The following is a 26,359-nucleotide window of genomic DNA, read 5'->3' as shown; positions in this document are numbered from 1 at the left end:
GTAGTTTGTGTCTGTTAACTTTGTTAGGCTTATTTTGAGGAACTAGGTTACTTTTTCCTCTCATGTTCCCCTTTTCAATTTCATTGATTTCTGCTGTTTATCTGGTTGCTTTGGGTTTATTTTGCTCCTTTTTTAGGTTCTTGAGCTATGAACTTAATTCAACTTTCTTTTATAATGTAAGCACTTGGTGCTATAAACTTCCTTCAGTACTTTATTCTTTCCACAGATTTTGATGTTTTATTTTCATTCAGCTCTAATTTTTTTCAAGTCTTTTACAAGTGTGCTGTTTAATTTCCATGTTAGGTGATTTTCCTATCGTCATTCTGATTTCTAATTTGATTCCCTCATGGTCAGAGAACATATACTATATGGTTGCAGTTCTTTTATCTCGAGGTTTGTTTTCTGGCCCAAATTATAGTCTATGTTGGTGTATGTTCCTTGGTTTCTTAAAAAGAATGTGTATTTTACTGTTTTTAGGTGTTGTATGTATGTCAGTTAAGTCCTGTTTATTCAACGGTGTGCAGTTCTTCTATGTCCTTGATTTTCTCTCTTGCACTTCTATCAATTGGTGAGAGTGAGGCATTGATGTCCCCAACTATAACTAGTCTATTTCTTTTAGCTCTACCAGTTTTTGCTTCATTTTGAAGCTGTTTTTTAGTGTACACACATTTAGGATTGCTGTATTTTCTTGGTGAACTGATCTTTTTATCTTCATGTAATGTCCCCCATTGTCTCTAGCATACCACTTGCTTTGTAGTCTAATTTCCCTATAACCAGTCTTTTTTTTTTTAAGTTGATGTTAGCCTAGTTTTTAAGGTGTTTCCTAAAGCCACTTGCAGTACCAATTATTCTAATAATCTGAGTCCCAATAAGAAATAGACGCCACAGTGACAGTAGAACTGGAAGGTTTAAGGGATTATTTACGAAGGTGTGGACAGGTACCTAGGACTAGTCACAGTAATTACTAGTTACTAGAACCCCGGAGAACATCCCCTAAAGAATGCGACCTGATGGAAACAGTGGTCTTTGGTTGAGGAACAAAGCCAGACTGAGGTGATCTGACAGGGAAGAAGCCAGGAGAAATATCCTGACTTCGCTTGCTGTTTCAATCTCCTGCCCTGGCTCCTCGTTGTTCCAATCCAGTCAGAACTGAAGCAGCAACGAATGCAGGCCAAAGGTTAGTTAGCCTCCTGAGGCAGAAAATAGGGTGGAAAAGGCTGGAGGGTGGTTCTGGTGGACAAATAGAAATATCTAACAGTTTCCAACTCAAAGGACCCTGAGCTGATAACTTTTCTCTTGGATTACCTCTAGGTTTATAAGACCTGAATTTAAGGGAGATTGTAATAACCAGAACTAGCTAAAAATGAAAACACTCAAGACTCAAATATTCCTTCAGCGAACAGTGATAGAAATGCCACACAGAGAATCTTCAAGCACCCGAGGACTGGCCTTGACATCTGAAGGTCTCCCCAGCACCAATATTCTGCTGGTGAGAAAGCCCCAACAAAACAGCCTAAAAGGTACAAAAACTCTAGTGAGCATGGAGGTCCAAACTACTGGCATTAGGAACCAGGTGAGGGTGCACGTGAGGTAGAATGGGATTGTCTACAGGGCACGACAGGGGCATTCTGTGTATGGACGCTGGCGGCAAGGCTGGGGAGATGAACAGTGACAGGAACCTACTGGACACCAACCACAAATGAACAAGAAAAGCAGCAATATCACATTAGACAAAGGATGAACATTAAACCGTTCTCTTACAGTCAGCACCAAAGTGGATGGCATGTAAAAGGCATTATATACGAATGATTTTCTTAACGATGAAATTTTATCTCAAAAGTCTACAAATTTTCTGTTGACAATGTGATAAAGTTCAAAATCTTTATACCTCAACATCGAAAGCAATATGAGTTCAATAGAAATGACAAAACTGATTTCAACATGAGAAAATGTATTAGCTCTCAGGATTAGGAATCCAGAGGTGGGGTGGTTTTCACATTGGTTGATCCATTAGTGTTAAGGATGTCGTCCTGGGCCCAGGTTACATACTGCTGTTCTGCTTTATTGGCCACAGCACACGTTTCTTCCAAAGCCTAGAACCACCCTTAGGCCACGAACGAGTACTTTGTCCATGGCCTGTTAGGAACCCGGCTGCATAGCAGGTGAGCCAGGGAAACTTCATCCATATGTGGAGCCGTTCCCCAGTGCTTTCATCCCGGCCTCAGCTCCTCAGATCATCAGGCATTAGATTCTCATAGGAGCACCAGTCCCTGGTACCAAAAAGGTCCTATAGAACCTTGTGATTGGACGATGGCAGCCCAAAGTACTTTACTGAAGTTATATATTAGTTCTAATAGGTTTTTGGTGGAATCTTTAGGGCTTTTATATATAGTATCATGTCATCTGTGAACAAGGAGATTCCAATTTGGATGCCTTTTATTTTGTCTTATCTGTAGCTGTGCCTAGGACTTCCAGTGAAAAAAACGTTAAACTTTTTAATAATCACATTGTTGACTTGTGATCTTAGCACTATTTTTCTGACTGTGATGCATGTAAAATGAGATACAGCTTAAGCAAATTGTAATAGTTTAATTCTATCAATCTGATGTCCTTGAGAATTAGAATTCCTGATATAGGACAAAGGAATCTATATTTAAGAAAGAGGTAAATAAAAACCTGAGAGTTCTGAGTTTACACAAGAATCTTTATGATCATGATGCATTTTATCTTAAAAGACAACATATACTCCCAATTTCTGTCCACTGAAAAGTAATAACCACAACAGAAGCAATGAACATCCTGAGTATCCACTCTTCCTTAAAGAAATGGCTGACTTCAGGACTGGAGCAGGAAGTATATCAAGTGAATCTGCAACATATTCATATACAGATAGTAAGGAACCTATGAAAATTAGTACTGCCAAGGTAAAAGGAATGAGGAGTCAAATCAAAAAGGCCCAAAATGGGACAATTTGAGTATCAATAAGACTGATACTACAAAGGTTTACAATATCAAACATTTAAAATTCATGACTTCAAATGAACACTTAAATAGTTTCACAGCTGGTGGATCCCAATGAAACATTTCATTTTGAGAAAAATCAGTAAATAAAAAGCATCATATATTTATCATGTCTTTCTCACACAAACTATACCACTGAGTAACCAAACAGTAGATGAGAAGTTTCTCTTTTCAGAAAAATATTCTGGCTCATACATGAAGGAATTTAAAATTAAAATATCACTGTTTTGCAATGCCTAATGAATAAATGCATCAAAGCTTTAAGCATCAACTGCTACTGATATCCCAAAGAAAGCAGATATTTTGCACCTTCCAAATGGAAGATCCGCTGTCTGAAGCAATCTTTCCCCACCATCCGCCAAAGAACCAAAATCTGATCGAGTTTCTATATTCAGATACCAAATTATAAGATATACAGAAGACAGAGGAATATGCTAAAATTATACTACTGGGCTGCAATCAACAAAATCCAGACTGTGAGAAACACTTGAGCAGTGCTTCTCAAACTACATGATGAATCAGTTTATTTTTCCTTCAATTTCCAATCCATCACAGACTAATACTTTCTAAAATACAAAATAAAACAAACAAAAAAAACCTGTAAAAAAACATACAAATCTCAATTTATTAGATTCAATAAACATACATAAAATCACTGTCAAACTGCAAGTTCCTAAACACTTCTTGATATCTGTATTTAAGTCATCACAAACTGGCATCAGATGCAAAGAGCACATAATGAGCGGTATGACTTTGCAGAACCAAATACTTCATTTTTTTTCATCAAATAAATTCCAAGAAGAGAGTCTATAAACTAAATATAACTTTTAAAAGACCTATCAAGTCAGTCACAATGTATGGACTTTATTTGGCTCTTGATGCAAACAAGGTAAGACAAAACAAATCATTTATGAGATAAAATCTAGACTTAAAGAAAAAATATTTTAGTATTATTGGTTATGTTAAAAAGAATCCCTTTTAGAAATACATAATGAAACATTTATGGGTAAATGACATGCTGAGATTTACTTAGAAATAAATACGAGATGAAACATTTGACTTTGAGTTGATAACTTGAAATTAGGTAATTCGTACATAAGGGTAAATTATCTTATTCTTTTTAGTATGGCTTGATATTTTCCACGAATAATAAAATATTAAAACAAAATTGTAAAACTTTAAATCCTTTCAATTTTTTTTTTTTTTTAATTCAAAAGAAGCAGTTTTGGATAGTCAAATTTCCACAGCATTCTCTGTCAGAAAGGGTAATAAAATTTAAAAGCTTTCATAAGTGATATTGAATACAATCTTCTTTTGCTTTGATGTTTAGATGACGAAATGATAAAAACTTAAAAGCTGCAATCTAATTGTATCTCTCAAAAAACTAATAAACAAAAATTGCTATGTATATGAATTCAATACATGTAGGCAGTTCAAGGTTTTCTGAAAAAATCTAGAACAATTCTAAAATTACTTGTAAAGAATGTATGTTTATTTTTAGAAAAGCACAAGAATTTTTTTCTATTTGGAGCCCTGCGATACTATGTATACCTATCAATATCTACCACTAGAATGAATACAAAAATCACCCTTACCACTTTTAGGCTTTCGTAGCTTTTATTCTAATCTAGAATCCAAATTTCAATGAAATAAGTTTCACACTTAAATTCTTATGATTAAACTCCAAGGTTGATCTTACTAAGATTAGAATGGTTCATAACTTCTCCGGCTTTAAAAGTTTCAGAAGCAGCCCTAGAAAATTCTTTAAAAATAAGATTCTTATTTACTGATTGTGCTGCTTTAGACTGCTGGCACCTTTATACCTTTAATAGCATTTCTCCCACTTATTACCTCATTCACCTATATGGTTTTAATTACAACGGACTCATGGCATTCACAATCCATCCCCACTTCCTACCCCATTCCTTAGTCTGTAGCATGTAGTATTTTGTCATTTTGCTCAGAATGTAACTACATCTGAACCCAGTGTGTAATGAGTTTGGTAAGCAACCACCAAAAGTTGCTGCTTTTTGTCCTTCACTCTTGCTGACTGTGAAGTAATGCTTGTGCTGTGATAAGAATAAGAAACCTAAAAAAAGCAGTTGTTTTCATTTTCCTCCACTCACCCTCTATTATTAACTGGTGCACTCTAATCTTGGATGAACTGAGAAATCAGATACTAAAACAATTCAAAGTCAGCAGGCTTGTGTCTGAAGCATGGCTTAATCTAAAAATTTATAGTAAAGGGATGTGTCCAGCATTTAAAAATCCACTGAATTATTTTTTGTGCCCCTATGACTTCTTATACACATATTAAATAATTTAAATGTTTAAAAAGCAACTCTAGTAGCACACCGGAAGTAAAGGCTGCTTTGTCTTTGTAGTTCCAGGCTAATGCTAAATGACTTATAAGGAGCTACCTTACGCGGGTCTGGTGGAAATAGTAGATATTAACAGAAGCAGAAAAAAAATATTTTCCCAACACATTAAAAAAATTTTAAAAATCAAGTCAAATTTTAGTCAAATCTACCTGGGCCAAATATGCTACAAACTAATTTTAGCCAGAAAAACTTGAGATTTTTAAGAAAACTTTGGCCTGTAAATAGATAGTTGAATCCCCACACAACCCAACTCATAGCGATTGTAAAGAAGCAGCCCATCTGCAATTAGAGGCAAGCAAATCTTTAATAAATCAGCCACAAACACAAGATGGTATTTTAAATATACAGTAGGAACATTTATTTTAACACTTCTAAAAGATATTTCTCCATGCCTGATGATTTGATATAAAAATCAAACCCATCATACTTTCCCCATCAGTCTCTCTACATCAAGGGCAATCAGAAATTTGTACAACATGAATATTTGCTTCTTAAACAAAAATTACAAATTAAGTGATAACAAAAATACACAAATCAACTGGACCCTAAACGAATTTCTAATGAATTCTTTTCCCTTTCCCCCAATCACCTAGAGCTTCTTTCTTCAAACTCATTCTGCTCCTTTTCCTTTTTTTGCTTGGCCATGAACTTCTGTTAAAAGCAATTTGCAATATAAAGTATTTATTAGAAGTTGCTTTGCTACATGTACAAACAAATCTAACACATTTCACTGTATTTGCAATTTAAAAGAGTCTGATTCTATAAAATAAAAATTAGAAACACTGTGCCTTACATTAACATTCCTTCCTTCTATTCATCAGTCATCTGATATCTATGATATACCAGGCATTACATTTGGTGCTTGGGGACTCAATGGTCAACAAGATAGGTAAGGCCCTTTACCTCAGGGAGCTTACTACATTCTAGTGGGGGAATTGAACAAAAAATAAACAAGATAAGTTTGGGTGGTGGTAAGCCCTATCAAAGGGAAAAAAATACAGTAAAATATAATTGATTGAGGTTGATCTTTTGTTTTGCGGGGTGGTGGGGTGGTGGAGTTGTTCTGTTTTATATAGGTCTTTCTTAGGCAAAGGCCTTTCTAAGAAGCTGATATTTAAGTTGAGATTTGAAGAACGAAGAATAACAAACAATGCAAGTGGTATTGGGAGAGGGCAAAGGAACAATATAAAGGTGCAAAGGCAGCAAAGGGGCCTTTGTGTATGAAAAATAGTTAGAAAAGCTAGAACATAGCAATAAAGAGCTTGAGCCTAGAATAAAACAGAGCTAAATTCAAATCCTAGGTCTGTCACTAAGTAGCTTTGTGACTTTGGGATTAGATAGATGGGTTTAGATACTCTTTAAGCTTGCTTCCTCATTTTTAAAATTGGAATGATAGCATCTACCTCATAAAGTTGATGGGGCGGGGGGGGGGGGGGAGAGGAGAGGTTTAAATAGGGTTCTAGCAAATAAGAGCTCAATACGTGTTCGATAAGAGCTATGGCTGATGATTATCTAGAGTAGTGCTCCCAAAGACCTATACTTGAAAAAGATGGGGAAGTTGTGATTAAATCAATTTAGGAAATGGGTTAAGCGATTCTTTCTGACTAGACAATTCTGGAACTTCAATATGCTATGTGTCCATGACTTTGCAAGAGGGCATCCAAATAATTCCCCACACTGAATGGAATGTCACATGGGACTAGCAATCTGCAAAATCTACTACGGCAAATGTGGCCAAAGGAAATAAATAAAGCCTAGAAGTTACTGGCCAGGTACAATGAAGGAGAGGAACAGGATTCTGGACTTAAGAGAAATAGACTTGCATTAACCTTCAAAAGTTCTCCAAAGCGAAAGAACGTACATTTTGGGAAAACATTAAAGTAGATTGATTATAATACCACTACCTAAAAATTTTATGAGGAGCTAAGAATAAAAAAAGTTTACCTCTGTATTTTGCTTATGACGTGTGCTCTTGCAGTGATTTGTCATTGCCTTTTCACCCGAGTAGAAGAGGGAACAAATTGGACAGAAAAATCCAGCCTTCGGTACAAGAAAGTCTAAATCTAGAGGACAGAAGAGAGAGGGGAAAAAGAGAAAGAAAAATTTATAACAAATTCTCTATAGCTATGCTAATCAATTTATCAAAATATGACAAACATACTAAGCATAGTATATATCCTTACACACAAACATAATATACACTGCTATAGATCTTGGGATCAAAAGTAATTAAGTTTTTAATCACAAAACCAAGATCTTTTAACTTTTTAGCAAATTCTATAATATTCCAGGGAATATTACAGATAATTAGAAAATGCCAGGGAATTCCACCAGAATAGCAATTCATTGGAAAAGAATTTCACAGTCTTTGAAATAAAACTCTTTGGAATCCCTATTAAAATTAAACAGGAAGATCAGCAGAATATTCCTTTCTTGAGAAATATTCTGGGTAAATAAATAAGAAGCCCTTCAGATCATCTAAGTAGCCATGAACAAAGTTTGCTAGCTAAGCTTTTCAGCATGTTCTACCTAAGTGGAATTTCTGCCTGGGCAAGTATAATTCAATTTTTATCAGAGTAGAAAAGAAAGTATCATGGAAAAAAGAGACACATCCCAGACTTTTAAGAGTACAATAAAAATATCCTTGCCAAGTAAAAACACACAGTTTAAGAAGCTTTTCAGAAATGCCAACATGCAAAACTTGCTAATTTCTACTCTAAAACAAACAGCTAAGCAAGGTTATTCCATTACTCATCTAAACAACAGAACTCTTATCAGGGTACTGAATTTTTATTTCATGTGGATAAGGAAAAAATATCATTTTTACTTTACCTTCAGGGATATCTTCTACAACTGACTTCCCTAAACAGTCCTCAATCCTCTTGCGTTTTCCTTCTGGTTCTGAATCCTTTAAGCCAGATTCTTCATCAACTAAAGTCATTATGTTTTTTAAGGAAAAAAAAGTTATTCGAAATAGGTTTGTAGACTTTGTGTAGCTAACATTAGATAATCCCTACCTTCAAAGACTAATTTGTGGTATCTCTTTAAATCTTCCTTGGTTAATCTCACCTGATCACTCTTTCAAGATTCTTTAATGTAAGGAATAAATGGGTAAATCTGTTTAGCCTTATAAATGGATTTAAAGGGCAAGGACTAAAGCTAACAGCTTATTTTATTTATAAATTTTTTCAGAAAGAATTTAAAGTATAATGAAAGAAGTTCAAGTTCTACAACTACTGTCAAGAGTTAACTTGTGTATGCAAAGTGCTGAGTTGCGGAAAGTGTGGATTAAGGAGAAAAGGACATGAGCAGAGGATAATTCTGATATCCTGTACTGAGGCGATTCTAACCAGAAAAAAAAAAAAAAGAAAAAACAAAAACACTAAGTCTGAATTGATGGACTAAGACCCTTGTTAGACAGATTCACAAGTGAAAATACAAATGTTAAAAAAAGCAGAGTGAATAACATTGTAAGAAGCACTCAATGTTATCATATATACTGCAAAATATGATCTTGGAGGAAGACAAAAAAGGAACTGATCCCACAAGCAATCCTGGTTACCCTTAGTAGCTGAAATACCTTACACTATTGTGTAGTACTCGACAAATCACTTTCATATATGTCATTCAGCACTTATCTTGCGTGACATAAGCAACTCAAATCATTAATATTCCTATTTATTCATGATGGAGAAAGGAAAACCAAGAGGCGGAAACTGATATGTTTAAGGATGCATAGCTAATAAGTGACAGAGGCCAGAACCAAGACTTTTGACTTCAAGTTAAATGCTCTCTCCATGTAACTGGGCTACCTTTACCAAATCTGAGGAGATTGCCAGCAACTATGAAATCATTATTTACTCTTCTTTTAATCCTAGCATTTTACTGGTCATCAAGTCCTAAAGAAGCAATTTTAAAAAGTGCTGTCTTCCTTTCCTTGATTCAATTGTTTACATAACCTCCAGTCTCTCCCTCAGAAGTTCATTCCCTCACTAAAGGAATATCAAACACACTTACTCCTGCCACTCCAAAAGCACATTTATCCAATGACAAAAAATATAATTATATAATTAAAATAAATTAAAAAACATATTTTAAGTTGAAAAATGACTTTTTCTTAACTGAGAAAAGATGCTCCATTAATGGAAATATAAATTGTTACATAAGCAATAAATAAATCATCCTTTCTTCATTTTTCAATTAAACCACTGTAGCCTGATATCGAGGGACAGTTATAGAGACAAAAACAAAGAAGTATCTATCTACTGGCCATGGGAAAGAGCTTTAAGAAAGAGGGCATGAGAGCCCGATGGGTGACAGAGTCATTGAGAGGATCATTTCATAAACTATATAAATGTCTAACCAATGTCCTGTATACCTGAAACTAATAAAATAAAATAAAAACGGGCATGATCGATAGTAACAAATAAGACTAAATTAAGAAGAAAAAAACTTAAAATCAAGTTTGACAACCCAAAGGAGGTTCTTTATCAACATCAACCTCAGGAAGGTGATTCAGAAAGTAGCCAAAATACATCCAGTTCAATGGGAGATGAAGTAAAAATAGGTGTTCTTTCTAAATGCTTTGTGCTAAAAGAAAGGAGACAAAATGGGAACGAGAAGAATTCCAAGGTTAAGGGCATGGTTTCTTAAATAGGAAAGACTTAGGCATATTTTATGTGTGAGGAGCCAGTGTAGCTGAACTACAAGGTGGTAGACAGGGAGGGCATATATTTGCTCTGGTAAAGAGAAGTGAAAACAAGATTATCCAGTGAAGAATGGGCTGGGTGATACAGAGGAGAAAAAGGCTTATGCTACAGTTGATTAGGAAATGGAAAAGAAAAGAGGTCTATTAACAGTTTGTACTGCAGACCTGAGGGCCCAGCTGAGATCAGATTCAATGAGCTTGAACTGAATCAGAATTGATAGCTTTTCTTTAGAAAACATAGGAAAACAACAGAGCAAGGAGGATGCTGCAAAGAGCACTGAACAATGGATACCCTTATACAGCTGTTCAAGTCATTCTGGTAGTTGACTGTTTTACCTCTCTCGATCAATAAACCTGAGATCTGCAATAGTGTGCTTTTCTTCTCTACCCTTTTTAGCATTTTGCAACGCTAAATGGACAAAATGGCAAATATCTGTTGTGTGACTAGAGTGCTCTCCTTTAGACACAGTTTCCTATTTGTTTCAACATAAACTATATTAATAAAATGAAGGTATCTTGATTCACTGTCGGGCTGCTTGGCACCATTCATAAAACAAGGGATCTGGTCTATGAACATGAGCTAGTTAATGATTTCTACTTGATGCTGCAACAGTCAGAATAACCTTTCATCGATCATTTCTAAAAATTTGTTACTTCTAATAGCATATTATTCTCCCATTCCATTATGTTCCATTATCTCTGTAAAGATTAAAATCTTAATCCAGATTTAATAATTTTAAGGCTGTCTCCCTCCCTCCCCACTCTATTTCATTGTTTTCTACTTTTCTTCTTAGATGTTAGAACTTTGGAATTTCGACCACCACTTTCTGCCGTGTTACTCTCCTGCCCCACCTTCCATCAACCCTGCTTTACCTTCACTAATCTGGAAGGCCTCTTCGCCTTGCGCTGGTTCTCCTGCAACAGCTTTTTCCAGTGGCGGTGTTTTCCCAATTCTAACTCTCTTGGCTGGCATTTTAGCTTTAAAGAGAAAATCTAATTTATTTCTATATTAACAGTATTCGAATTGCCTTTAACTCTTAATAACAGTTTTAACACCATTTTCTGCAAACAAGGTAATACTCAAATTAGGAAGGAAACCTATTTCTAATATATTTCAATTAAAAAATATTCGGCATTAGTCTAAACATTCTTCTTTTATTTTCCCATTATCTTGTTCCAAACTATACTTTCCTGTGTTCCCCAAGGAGCCTACATGTATTTTTCTATTTTGTTCCATGAGTGTGTGAGACTGTCCTAGTATTTTTTATTCTTAACTTGGCTAACTCTTTCAAGTATGTAATTTTTTTAATTTAAAAAAGTTACACATTTATACAATCCATGGAGTGAGCCCCCCTGATTACTTTAACACCCACCTGGCACCACACCATTACAATAATGTTGACTATATAGCCTACACTATACTTCAAATCCCTGTGATTCTTGTAACTAATTTGTACTTCACTCCTTCACCTTTTTCTCCTAACTCCTCAAATCCCCTCCCCTCTGGCAGTTCTTGGTTTGTTCTCTGTATCTGTGAGTCTGTTTAATTTGTTTCTTTCTTTTGTTCCTTAGATTCCCCATAAGTGAAATCACATGGTATTTATTTTATTTCACTAAGTATAAAAATCTCTAGGTCCATCTTTGTCATTGCAAATGGTAAGACTTCATTTTTTTAATAGCTGAGTAATAATCCATTGTATAAGAGTTTCTTACTGGAAATTATTTTTATCTCCTTCAAGTCCTGAAAGTGAGCTGACTTCTGAGGTTATTATTCTACTATACCCTCAAAATATTACTTAAGAGTGCAATGGTACCTTCATGAATTTTTCTAAACCAAAGTCTAAGCAAAAACTGGGAGGCAGTCTGATAGAAACATCCTTCTACTTATTATCAAAAGATGCTTTTACCAATAACACAAATATACCATTTTCATTCCAGTTCTAATTTGGGTAGAGTGCTTTCTGGTTTTGTCATCTTTTCCTGAGGTATAGCAACTTGGGGTAAGGTTTACTCTGTAACTAAGAGAACTCTGTAACTAAGAGAAATCTGTAAAACTTGTATACATTTCTTTGGAAAATATCACTGATCATAACTATTTGTTGGCTTCTTGTATCAGTACAGAGTAAAACTATTAGTAATGCTGCAATACATATTTAAAAATTTTTAAATGTAATACTTTTATAAAACAGAAAAACTACCACTTCTAAGTATCTACCTGCTAAGTGCCTTTCAATCATGGTTTTCAGATCTTCTTCCATTATAGTCTCACTTACTGAACCTACTTGAGACAAGGCTTCAAGTTTTGTCTTCCTTGTGTCCACAGCTCTCTTTTTTCTATCCCCCCTTTTATCTGTGGGATGGTCATTTCTGCTTTGTGCTAAATCAACTTTTAAATCATTATCTCCATCTTCTTCCTCTCCAACTTCATCAACAGTAACAAAATTAAGCTCTTCTTTAAGGTTGTTAAAATCTGCCAGAGAGTCTTCATCCTCTTCAGTCACTTCATCCAAAGTTACTAAGTGCAGATCACTGCTGTCATCCTGTATTTCATCTACAGTAACTAAAGTAGAAGGGTCTTCAGGCATCTGAGAAGAAATGAACCCAATGGGATCCCTTCCAATATTTCCCTCATTTCCTTTAGTATTTAAAGTGGCAAAACTTAAGTCTGCTGACTCAGTTAAAGGTAGCTCTTCCACTTCTCCAATTTCATCCACAGTTACCAAGCGTTCCTGTTTGAGAAGATCTTGTTCTTCAGCCACTGACAATACAGTAACATCTTTAGGCTCACTGTGGGTAATGCAATCATCTTGATCAATTAACTCATCTAATGTAAGAAGTGAATTTGAATTTTTTACCATTTCTTCCATGTTTATTTCTTCTTCATCAATTACTTCATCCACAGTGACTAGAGCTTGTGCTAGATGGGCAGCTGCATCTTCCTCTTCCCCAATCTCATCCAATGTTACAAAAGATAATTCTCCCTCAACAACATGAGGGGCAGAAGTTTTCCCCTTCTTTTTCTTTAAGTTAAGTTCAGAGGAAGGGATATTTTTGAGAGCCTCTTTCCTTTTTCCCTTTAGTGAATTCTGCTTGGCTTGCAAAGGATTCACTTCTTCTATAACCTCATCCACAGTAACAAATTCATCCAAATTAAATGGAAATAATGGTTCCTGTTAGAAAGGTTAAAAAAAAAAAAACCACAGAATTATGAACAACTACTGATAATTGGTTAGGTTCCAAACAGACCCAGTAAATGTGCACGAACTATCATTTGTGAGAATTTCAGTGCAGAGACATTTCCTAAAGACTGAAATTAAGAGTTATTTTTAAAAACCCTATAAATAAATTAGCTGTAATTAAAAAAGCAAACAACCTGCCAAAGATAAAATCCTAGTAATATCAATCTAATTGCATTTTTACTTAATTTCAATAAGATTACATTTCCTAAATGATGTAAGTTTTGAAATATAATGCACAAAAAAATTTAAAGTATTCGTCAGACAACATAACGTATTTACTGTTTTATACATTAAATAACAAAGTGTTCTAGAAGATTTAACGAATTACTAAATGCACTTCAAGTGTAGGTAGAAAGTAAATAAATAGCTACCTAGATTGTTCCATTGACCAATTTAAATATGCTATCAATGATCAATTATTAGTACATATAACAATGACATCAAAATATATATCCAGTAATTTTTTTGGAGGGAAATCTGTAAGCAATTATATTATCAATTATTAAGCTAATGGAACTAACCACATCCTTACTTCTGCTTCTTAAACTACTAACATTTCTCCTTGCCCCAATAAAATAGACCCAAATTTATCCCTTACCAGTGGAAAAAAGTTAAATGACTGAAAAAATGTTCTATGAATGGTGGAAACCTAAAATACTAAACAACTAAATATAGAATGTAAGATATTTGTTTGGCAGCAGAACTCAGTTCTGGAAAAGTAAATCTTAGATCCCATCTATTTAGGTTGCTAAAATGACAATATACTTTAAGTGCTGCAGAATGAGGAGGAGGAGGACTCTAGTCAAACACCAGTCTCCTTTTCATATGATTTTCCCTATGTTTCTAACCTATTTTCGTCAATATGCGATTGAATATATTTTCCTATTCTAATTCTCTTTTTGTCCCTGGTAACTTTTTGCCCTGCATGAAGAACACAAACTAACCTAACTCAAGATAAAAAATGAACTGGAGGTAGGGTAAAAAAACAAACGAACAAACAAAAAACCCAAACTTATTTCCGTCCTTTGCTCTATATCAACCTAGTTATTATAGGAGAGACACAAATTCTAAAGTAAATGAACTCTTCTATGAAAGGATGGAACAGAAAGCTTAGTGTTAGTGAACTGTTTTTTTTTTTTTTTTTTTTTACCTCTTTAGACTTGGAACTTCTACTAGTGGTGCTTTTAGGATTCTTAGTGTTTTGCCCAGCCAAAGTCTGAAATATTAAGTAAAAAAATGTAGAAAAACAGAATTTACAACTAGGTTATTAATGTTCTTTTTAAAAAAGAAAGACTTTGAACAGCAAACATCCAAACACATTCGGTTATACAAATATTTAACAGGTACACCAAACTAAGTCAACAGTCATTTAACAGTACAGGCACAGTCTATAAGTTGTAGTTAAATTCAGTTTTACTGACCTTTCCCAATAATATCTAAGTTGGGTATTCAGTAAGCTCATAATAGAAGCTTCAATTTAAAAGAGAAAACAGTTTCCCATTCAGAAATAGAGTGCTAAAGCACCTCAGAGGACTCACTGCAGACTTTTTTTTAAACTACAAAATTATGTTTCTGACCACATTTTATTCTAATAATGCTTTTCAAACCTGTTAATCATTATGAACTTGAGCTTATTATTCTAAATGTCTATTGGCTTAAATCAATGGCATTGTTAAGGGAAACGAAAGCTTGGGAGTGGAGTGAGAAGATAAAAGATAAAACAAGATTACATCTCCTACTTCACAGCTACCACAGCAGAACTTCAAGAATACACTGAGCCATTCTTTCTACGCTCCTCACCTTATTGTTGCTGTCATCCCGTTTGATCGAAGTTCTAGCCTCTGTTTCCTGAGATTGTTTTGTAATATCCCTGTAATCCAATTTAGAATCCTTGTCTTGCAGGGCTGAGATCCTTCCACTGCCTCCTCTGGTAATACCGCTATGACTGGGTTTGAATTTACTGCTACTTTCAGCCAACCTGGAACTTGTAGATTTAAGCAGACCCAATTCCTTGGCTGAAAGTTTCTTTTCAGCATTTATTTGATCTCTGAATACAGATTTTAGAAAATTTTTCTGGTTTTCAGATTTTGAAACTGTAGTTTTTGCCTTTGGAGAAGAGACCATACTTGCCTTGATGCTTGATTTACTGCTAGGTACATTTGATGCAGCCAGCATACTTGTTTTATTAGTTTCATCAGGCTTACTAGCCTGATCTACTCCTTTATTTGGGTATACCTTGATCACAGTGTTTTCTGTAGGCTTTTCTTTCACTGCTGCCACTATCTTTTCTAACTTCTCTGCAACCATCCTAGAGTCATTCTTTTCAGCCTTCTCTGTTCCTATATGCAAGTCCATTTTGGTATCCCTAGCATTAAATTCATTCTCCTCCTTTTCGTCCATGTGACTTTTTTCAGAAATTCTTTTCCTATTCACTGCCTTCTCATCTCCAGTGGAAATTCCTGGTTCCAAGGCCACAATACAAGTAGATGGTACTATTTCTGAAACAGTTTCATGTTTGTCCACTTCAACTACAGCTTCTATCATAGACTGTGTAATACCAGAAAAGAAATCTTCTGCTTCAGATGGAGATTCTTCTAGAATTCCTTGGATGTTTCTTTCTTCAATAAATGCACTGTCAGATGTTGATAATTCTATTTCAGGATTAATCATTTCTGCCTCTTCCTTCTCAAAGACACTGGTATACACCTGCTGATTTAAAACAGACTCCTCTACATTTTCAGCAAATAACTCAATACTGGTGGGAGTAGATGCTACCAGAGGAATTTCCACTTTGACCTCCTCTCCTTGAGTTTCAACTTCCAATGCTTCAAAAGCAAAGTGAGAGTCACACAGTGTTTTTTCAGGTTCTTCCTCATAAGGCTCTTCCTGTTGTACAGAAGTTTCTGTTTGAATGTTGGGAATAGTTTCTTCTTCAACTTCACTAGGTTTAACAGAGGGACTATCAGCTGCTGTTTGCACCCCACTTTCGTCAACTGGACTGTTTTTCAAGTCAGGGCTAAAAGTATTTAAAAACAACAAAAAAACACAAACAAAAACACAAACAAAAATCAAACTATGATGAGAATTCAACCATCATAAATAATCCTGTTGATGTCAATTGTTAAGACTTCCCGATACCTTAATAATAAGCACTGTGAGCCAATCAGCATTAAAATGGTTAAGATGTTTTGTAGTAAATATGTAAACAACATAAAATTTTTAAGGGATCCTCCATTGCACTGAAGATTTCTTTTTAATTCAAAGGAAATGGCAAAATTGTAACCATTGATAGAATCCTTTAACTCATGTAAGTTATAGCCAATTTTTTCCCTTCTGTGTCAAGTTTGCATTTAATATCCAAAGACTGAATGAGAACATCTCTAATTATTAGGTCCTATCTTTCTAACAGTGTTAACTGAAATAACAAAATGTACATACAGTTTTATAATGAAACTAATGATCCATGCTTAGTTTGAAATATTATAAATAAACCTTACCTAAAAGGAACATAAATAGAAACCGGTAGGGAGAAAAGGCCATACTAATTTCCCAAGAACTATTTATCACTAATACATAAAAGAAAACTTCTAAATACTCTGTTGGAGATTTAAAGTTAGAGGTAAAACTGACAAAAAATCTTCCTAACATAAATATGTAGTCTTAGTAGAAAATATGTGACTTTGGTTACCTTATGAGAAAGAATATATTTAAAAAATCTTTCCAGTTACCAAGAATAATTTAAAATCCCAATAAATAACTCAAAGATATAAGTAAAATTATTCAGAATAAATGAATGAAATACATGGCAAGTATATGTAATCACTCTTATTTCATTGTGGTCTTCTCAAATCCAAAGTAAACAAAAGCATGATTCTATAATTCAACTACTTTCACGAAGACAGAATAAACTATTTACATTAATGCTTCATAGATCAGATGTAATCTTCAAGAGTAACAAGGAAAATTTAAGCGTCCAAAGATAGTGTCCAGCATGCTATAAACACAAATTGAAGTTCAAAAAATACATTCAATTAATTACATCAGAAGCAGCATGTTGAACACACCAGTAAGCGATTATGCCATATCAATACCTCATAGTAAAGAGCTGACTTTTTTCTACTTTCCAAGGAAGGAGAGGATGAGACGCCCTCTCACGATATGCTTCTCAAAGGGTGGCCATATACCTTTACTTAATACAAGATGATGTGTAGTGTCTTGAGATGTTAATATTATTTTAGAAGTTTGGAACAAGTAACTACTACCATAGCAAGGTCTAATAATTTGAACTAATAAACTGCTCCTTCCCCTAAAAATGCTAAGTTTAAACTTCCAAAGGGAAACTTTTCTAAGAAATCAGAAAAACCTTTGATGAAAAGTTGTAAAGGCAAAGAGTTTGAGAGATTTAAGTTAAACAGTCAGTAACCATAGACCTTAATCAATACATATTCTATTCATCTATGTTAGCTATCCTTTGTACACTAAAAACATTTAAAGGTAATTTGAAATGATCCACATTTCTTACATTCAAAAATACTAACAGCTGATTTTAAGTGTTCAAATTCTTAGGACTAGTCAAAATAAAACTATAGCCAAGTACAAATAGAACAAACAATAAAAAGGCACATTCAGTTAAAGCAGTTATGTAAATATTACTGCTTAAAATATAAGCTCTTTAAATTATAAGACTCATTTCCCAAAAATGAAGATTAAATTCAAATTCCTGCTTATTACAGAACTGCACATTAACCCTAAAGCCTTTACTAATTAGGGCTGTACAAATACACCAATCTATCAGGCTAAAAGTTTTGATTCCTGGCTCTAGTATATAGTTAAGTCTTTCCCCTTTACCATATTTAAAGTTTGTACCAAAAAAAAAAAAAAAAAAAAAAAAGCATTATCTTTTATATAGAATGAATCATTATGCAAGTGTTCCACATTTCAAACATCACAGACCAACTTGGAAAAATGGCTTAATTCTGTATTTGTTCTTATGTATTGGTCTTTTAAAATAACAGTGCTTTCTTTGTAGAACTCATTTATCAAAAATTAATATCTAATTTTCTGATTAATATGGGAAAAAGCCTTCATGTTCATCAAGTTAGCTTGGAAAATCAGTTTGAAATATCAAATAAATGAAATTATTAACAGTAAAGTCAAACAACAAGTCTTTCAGAAGATCAACGGAGAACACACATTCTGAGAAATGGCACAAAAAAGGATTCCAAGAAGGCATTCAGGACACAGGCATCAATTTCCCACCCTCTGTTCCACCTCCAAACCCCTATTATACCAGAGTTTCAAAATCTTCAGAAAAGACATACAATGAAAGCTGGCCATGAGAACAAATGTTAGCACCATACCATATACTTTCTGAGAAACTTGAGACTGAGATTTAACAATACTGAAGATTAGCATTTATTTCATAGGGCCACTGGATACTTCTCAATATTATTAAAGAACTGGTGAAAATTTTATCTTGCATCCTTATTTGGATCCTTAATCACATGATAAATAAATGATGCTTACGTGTGTGTGTGTGTGTGTGTGAGATCAATGAGAACAGGCAATATGTAGATTATTAAATTATTCCATGTAAGATTCCCTTTAAATAATATACATGTACTTTAATTATAAACAAAATAAATCATATCCATTATGAACGAGCACCCACAAATGCTTAAAAAAAAAGAGAAAGCACCAGTATTTTCTCAGAATCAGTTTACTCCAATAAAAACTTGTGATGTATTCAGGCCATTACCCAAATCTTTTTCTCTAATGTCATTTAAGTCAAAAAACTGATTGCAATAGAATGTTTTAAATTATTTTTTTTAAAGATTACATAACTACCTCTAAATTATTATGAAATATCTTTGATTTTAAAAGAGGGGGAAAAATGACCAAAACACAGACAATACCTATTCTTGCACACCTGAAAGAAACTTTGTCAAATGAAATATATAAAGTAGGTATTTTGAAGAGCCCACTTACTTACTAGCCAGAGTTACTGTGGCCAACTGTAGGTCTTTCTGTATGTGGCATTGTTACTTATTAAGCCCTTTATGAGCTATTACATCAAGCACTGCTATTGGTATTACTTCTTAGGCATGTGAATGTAATTGGTATATAAAGCTGTACAACTTAAAAAATGTCTGTGTTGATACATACAGAAAACCTATTGCTTAAAGTTAAGTTACCAACATTTTAATGTACTCATAACCAACTTTATCATTTAAAAGAGTCATAAGAATTAATTACTAAGAAGAAAAATCCATAAGGAATTCTGTTTTGCAGGAATCTTAAAATTAAAGAGTATATCGAATAAAATAATCACTCTCCATATTTAAACACTTTCAAACTTAAAAGTTCTTACTACATAAGTGCTAACAAATAAGGGCAAATTAGTATATAAAGGAAGAAGAAGCCTAAATCAGCAAATCCCAATAAAGAGCAGGAAAAGGGAGGTTATTAATTGGGGGCGGGGCAGGGGGGGACAAAGGTATGACAAGAAAGTGACCAAGAAGAGTATGTACTACATGTGGCCAAAACAAGATTGTGAGTTACTATTTTGTGTAGACTCTGAAGAATAAGCTTTCATCCTCTGAAAATATAAAGGAGCATACATATTACTTTACTTTACAAATATTTCCCCACCCCAGTTGTTTTCAAAAAGTATTTAAATATAAATTAAATACTACCTTTTTGGTTTTAAGTCAATGAAATTTTAAAAGGTTATGTAAAAAGATCAAGGTTTTACTATCTTGGAATAGAAAAATCTATCAAGAATATAATACTGATGGGAGTCGAGTTGTTCAAGAATCTTAGTAAAACATTAGTAAAACATTTCATACAGAAGTCATATTTACATATTTGACTCAAATTATATTTATAGTTTTTCTAAAATATCAATAAATACGAGAAAGACCAAAAAACAAGCAAAATCCCCCAACTCTTGAACAAAATCAAGAGAAATCAACTCATGTATGTATACATACACACATATACACACATAACACAAACTGTAGAATATGAATTTTCTTCTACATATGAACAATTACTATAAAATACAGAAATAAAATTCAGTAATTAACTAAATAATATACAAAAATGTTAGCAAATGTACAGCAACATACCTTTCTTTTCCTAGTTCTTGGTCTTTCACAGCTTGAGCCTGTAACATAATCCCACATTTTATTAGAGGCTATTCTACTGGATTTTAAATATTTAACCCATCAATGCAATGACTTCAGTTCTTACAATATAAGCTAAGAAAACTAAACTACACCTAAAAAATACATTAAAAGTTAGTTATCAGTGTCCATACAACTATCAGGTTCTAAAACTCATTAGATTTAAGTTATCCTGTATAACTGACACATAGCAATTAATTAGACAAATAAGTTTCTTTAATGTTGATATAAATAGGAAGCATACTTTTAAACTTACAAGCCTGAAAATAGCACCTTTTGCTAGGAAGAGAAACAATCAACCTCAAATGCCAACATCTTTGTTGTACAACTATTACTTAAAAATACTTCTATTTATAAGGAAAACTAGTTTACTTGAAAGGCTTTCCACTCAAAACATCTAGAGGTGCTGGACAAAATTTAACAATAATCATTTTAAACATATGTCTGAACCACTAAGAAAGCAATGTCCTGGACCCCAAAATGGAAGCAGGAATTAAAACTCAGTGTCTAAGCACTGGTCCAGGCACTTAGGACAAAATGGCAAAAACATATGCTCTTTAGAGTTTATCTATACTAGCTAGAAGCTTTTTCTGTGGGAATCATGTGTGCTCTGAGTTGAGAATTATCTTTCTCTAGATTTGGTCAAATTAAAAACTGAGAATTATACTTCAAAATACATTGAACAATATGCCCAGAGAGGATTCCTAATATAGGTTTTGGAGTCCCCACGTAAAGGCTTCTTTGCTGGGTATCTGGTCTAGTATTCAGCCTACATCATAATGGTCTATAACTGAAATTAAGCATAGCAGTTGATAAGCCCTATCCAAGTGTTTCCAAGCAATCTTCCCATTCATGGGAGAAATTGTTAGAGGGGAAAACAGGCTATATGACAGTATAGAAAATCTATACCAGATACCTTTATTATTAGATAACTTGCTTCTTTCTTCAGAAATGAATAAAAGAGAAAAACAAATGCATGAGAGAACAAGATATGCATACAAAAATAGCTGAAGGTATTGCAGAGAACTGAAGAGCTTTAAAAACAACTCTAAAGAATATCCTCTGAAGAAAAATTGAACAGGAAAAAGGATCCACGAAATCAGTACAGGTATTATTTCCAGAAAGACAGAACATTAAAAATAAGAGAAGAAATAATCAAAGAGAAAAACTTTCCTCAGCTGCAGGAACACACTCTATAAGTTTCTTTATATAATGCTTTAAGCAGGTTATAGGAAGTAAGTCCCAAACCAAGATGAAACCTTGCTAACTACACTAGCCTTACTTATTCTCCTTGGGAGACTCCTGAATTACCATACCAAACGAATCACCTAAAGGCCTTAGCTCTTCTAAAAACCTCTTCTTCTTAATATATTCATAGAACCTGCTCTCGTACTTCCTTCAAACCTCTCAAAAACTTAGAGGAGCTATCCCTGACCACTCTAAAATACACAGTCCCCAGCCATGGCTCTTTATCCTTTTATTTTGATTTGTTTCCATAGCACTTTATAGCACTCTTTACCACCTGACATTATATATATTTCTTATCTATTTATAGTCTATCTCTTGCACTAAAATATAAGCTCCTTGAGGACTGGGCTAATGACTCTTCTGTTCACCAATGTATTCCAATGTATAAAACAGGGCTGTTTAATGAATAAATGCTAAATGTCTTCAGAGAAAAAAATAGAATACGTACAGGTATGATTGGAATCAACTTTCTCAACAATACTGGTCAGGAAAAATAAAAGGAAAAACATCCTGAGCATGGAATTCTCCAAAAACTATCAATGAAATGTGTAAAGGCAAAAGAAAGTAATTTTCAAATATGCACGAATTCATATTTTAAAGTTTACTGCCCATACATACTTTCAAGGGAAAATTATTTAACAATGTACTCCAGCAAACAGAAAAGCAATCCCAAGAGAGTGGTAGATACAGAATCCAAGAAATAATAAAAATAACTCAGAAGAGCAATAAAATCAAAGATGTACAGTTGCTTTACAAAGCGAATAGCCATAAATTTACAAGAGGCAGTCAGAAGAATAGAGAGTAGATTCTATTTAACAAATAGTAATTAAGTTATATGACCTAAATAAGACAAGACAGTCTTTTTTCCTCTCAATGATAACAAAATACAATTCCTAAACTGTATAGGAAAGCCATAATCTACATACTGAAGAACATCAAATTAAAGCATCATTTGAGAAATGACTGGGGATACAAGAAAGTCTCTTCTGAGTATACAAATTATAGACACATTATATTTCCTTCTTTATAGACCCACTCTTGTTATTTCTTAATTCTGCAGTAATATCTTCATATTTAAGATACCAAAAATGCAGACATTGGTTTTCAGTATGTAGAATTAAGCCTTCATGCTTCATATGCTAGGTAACTATAATTTGTAGAACTAAAGACTGAATTGTACTACATGCAGATGTAACGTCCAGGTAACAGAATGAGGAAGGGTGTTTAAAGTGAGTGTAACCTAAGGATATTAATTAACTCACTATAAACAAAATAAATAAAAACTATTATTTAAAAATTGGGAGCAGGATCTATTTCAATTTCATAGTCTATTCCCTAGCTTGGGGTTTCATTCTCATATGGAACATTACAATATCTTGAAATAAGTCTACCTGACTCTACTATCTATTTATCATTTGTTGAAAAGATATAATAGACACTATGTGACATGCTCAAGATCACGAGGCTAGCTTATCAGTGGTATAGCTAAAACTTTTCCAATAAGCAAAATGGGGTCTCCAATTTAATAAGGTGTAAGAATAAGGTTGAGTAAGGGCTTGGGAAGTAAAGTATCAATTCAGGTAGAGGTTTTATGTAATTTTTACTTGTTTCATGGTCTTTCACAGTCTAAGAATCTGGGACCATGTTTCTGGAAGAAAAATTTTTGTATAGTCAATGTTTATTATAATTCTGAACTGAGCTGAACAAAGTGGTAACTTGAAAAATATCAAAAACAATTTAAAAAATATAATGTTCTGCTGAGGAAAAAAAGGCAAAAAACCTAAATTTTTTCTCCTGAAATTACCAGGTTAAACAACTCCCTCAATTGTACTTATATTAGTACCTATCACGATGCATTTACTTATAGGTGCTCTATTTAATTTGGTTTTAATGATGGAATTTTCTTTTTCTTGAGCCAGCACAAGATTTTTGGCAGATTAACAAATAAAAAATGTGCGGATACCAAATATAAGCTCTACTGTTTACCAGCTGCTATTGTGATGATACAATGAAACAGAGAAAACATGAGTTTGAATTTCATTCTTTCAAAGGTGGACTATTCAGTTTCACATATGTATTATTACTATATAAGCCAAGAACCTGTAAAAGCTTATTTCTTATTCAAGGAGAGTTTATAATAAATATAAAGTAGTTTCTCTGCATTCTAGAGACAATCATGTTACATATATGGAATCGCTATACCTTATGTGCAAAATAAGATTTATGCTACATTTTTCAAAATTACCTCCATTTATTCTCAAATTTATACTGTTCCATAAAACATAAAAATTAAAAGTGATTGTAAAACAAATTTTTAAATAAAAAAATGTCTAAACTCAGTACCAGTCTGATTACTGTCCAAGAATAAATTCTTAAAAATTACCACCATAGTACATCTTCTAGCTTTGAGAGAATGACCTTCAAGCTTTCGTCATTTTATAGAAGCACAAAAGTTGATATAATGACATCTTACCATTGATATGTCCATCTTTGGAGATAATGTGCAGGTCAATACATGGTCACTTATGTTCTGCGGATTTTGTTTCAGAAAGTTGTACATTAACTGTGCAGATTCAGGACTCTCTAACTGAAGAATTGCCTTTGGAGACAATAAAAAATATAAATAGTTCCTTAAAAAAATGAAAAATAGGATTGTCATATGATTCAGCAATTCTTTTTGGTATATAGCCAAAAGGATTGAAAGTAGGGACTTGAACAAAGTATTTGTACACCCATGTTCATACCAGCATTATTCACAACAGCCAAAAGTTGATGGCAACTCAAGACTCCAACAACAAATGAGTGGAGAAACAAAATGTGGTACATGTACACAATGGAGTATTATTCAGCCCTAGAAAAGAAGGAAATTCTGATATGCTACAACACATGCTGAAAGACATTATGCTAAGTAAAATATGTCAGTCACGAAAGGGCAAATACTCTATGATTCCACCTATATTAGACACCAGGAGTATTCAGATTCATAGATAGAAAGTAGAATGGTATAATGGTGGTTGCCAGGGGCTAAGAAGAGGGGGAATGGGAAATTATTTTTTAGTGGATAGAGTTTCAATTTGGAAAGATGAAAAAAATTCTTAAGATGGATAGTGGTGATGACTGAGCAACAATGTAAATGTACACTGAACTGACACTTAAACATAGTTAAATGGTAAATTTTCTTGTATACATTACCAAAATAAATGTCTTAATTTTAAAAGTATGAACTTTTTTTGAGACTTCAAATATGTGATTACAAAGGTAAGGTTAATCCTTATTTCAGGTATACAAGAAGAAAACATCCTTAAAATGTTGCAAAGTCAAGGCAAAATTGAAAAGGATGATACATATTTTCTAAAACAGGAGAATTAAAGATGTCTAAAACAGCAGTCCCCAACCTTTTTGGTATCAGGGACTCGTGCTCGTATGAGAATCTACCGTTTAATGATCTGAGGTGGAGCTGAGGCAGTGATGGTATCCCTGGGGAGTGGCTGCAAATATAAATGAAATTTCACTTGCCAGCCTGCCATGTAGCCTGGTTCCCGGGTGTTTGGGGACCTGCTCTACAGAACATACAGCTAAAATAGAAGGAACCTTGTTACCTTGTTTTTATTACTCATGAATACATGGTGATCCACTTTTCCAAAGTGAAGTCCAATACAAAGTACACACTGAAGTCCATCTTCTGGTAAGTTATTGATATGTACAAATTGATTATAAATTTTATCTATATTTGCCTGTAGTTTTTTAGAGACAGAATAGAAAAAGAAAAACACAGCTTAAGTAGCAAACTGTAAAACACAGATTAACAGTTATTTAATTTTTCAGAGGTCAAGTGATGCCCTCTCTGAAGACTAAGAAAATGACTATGTGGGTGAAGATAGTGAAGTCTTAGTTTTAGATGTGAGTAATCAGTGAATCAATACAATAAAACAGGAAGGGTAATTTTACTTCTATCAACATAGTATTTATTCGAAACATCCTCAGACAGGTATTGACCTATTTGGCTACTAAATATGGCTCCAATATTTGGAAAATATTTCACATCAGGGACTACCATCACCCTTTATTTTACCAAAAGACCCATTTGAAATCTTCCTTACCTCAGTATTCTAAAATTAGTACTAAGGTTTCCTTTAATTTCTAGCAGGTGAACAAATAAACAACTAATGTTTTTATCTATTAAACTTAAGTATACAAAAGCACTCAACGTAAAACTCACCTCTGGGTCACTTTCTTTAATCAAGGTTGTAAATACAGCTTCCTAGAAAAGCAAAATAGATCAAGGTTGAAGGTATAAGCTCTTCCTAAATTATATATTTAATTTGTCAAGATTTATAATAAAATAACTGTAAGAATAACCATTGAGCACTACTTCCTAAAATGAAGTCAACAAAAGTGCCTTTAAAAATCTTTCCCTCTTCCTAAACAAGTTATAAGTCCTACCCTACCTATACAACATTGTTTATCCTATTCTCCTAAGCACATCAAAGATTAATATGGTGGTACCATTTAGGATAGTACACTCAAAATTCATATACAAGGAATAAGAGATTTAATTTAACAGACAGTAAGAGA

General features: G+C 33.6%; 1 protein-coding gene across 8 annotated transcripts in view; it reads right to left on the bottom strand.

Annotated features, from left to right (window-relative positions):
* Nucleotides 1-5,687: 5,687 nt before the first annotated feature.
* The window catches only part of ZNF638 (zinc finger protein 638), a 77,251-nt gene continuing 56,579 nt past the window's right edge, over nt 5,688-26,359 (bottom strand). For 5 of the 8 annotated variants that reach the window (XM_016130562.2, XM_016130561.2, XM_016130559.2 and 2 more), the window contains 11 exons: nt 26,004-26,045; nt 25,384-25,518; nt 24,258-24,383; nt 20,480-20,517; nt 15,150-16,365; nt 14,500-14,565; nt 12,326-13,280; nt 10,984-11,088; nt 8,235-8,333; nt 7,347-7,465; nt 5,688-6,053 (listed from right to left, as the gene is read on the bottom strand). In XM_016130562.2, coding sequence (XP_015986048.2) covers nt 5,988-6,053; nt 7,347-7,465; nt 8,235-8,333; nt 10,984-11,088; nt 12,326-13,280; nt 14,500-14,565; nt 15,150-16,365; nt 20,480-20,517; nt 24,258-24,383; nt 25,384-25,518; nt 26,004-26,045 — 2,967 coding nt within the window. In that variant the 3' untranslated portion in view covers nt 5,688-5,987. The remainder of the gene's footprint in view (nt 6,054-7,346; nt 7,466-8,234; nt 8,334-10,983; nt 11,089-12,325; nt 13,281-14,499; nt 14,566-15,149; nt 16,366-20,479; nt 20,518-24,257; nt 24,384-25,383; nt 25,519-26,003; nt 26,046-26,359) is intronic. The other 3 variants (XR_001595102.2, XR_001595103.2, XM_036225181.1) reach the window with 2 other exon arrangements.

Source organism: Rousettus aegyptiacus, unplaced genomic scaffold (assembly GCF_014176215.1).
Source record: "Rousettus aegyptiacus isolate mRouAeg1 unplaced genomic scaffold, mRouAeg1.p scaffold_m13_p_7, whole genome shotgun sequence".
Lineage (NCBI taxonomy): Eukaryota > Metazoa > Chordata > Mammalia > Chiroptera > Pteropodidae > Rousettus > Rousettus aegyptiacus.
This window is presented reverse-complemented; position numbering and strand designations above follow the sequence as displayed.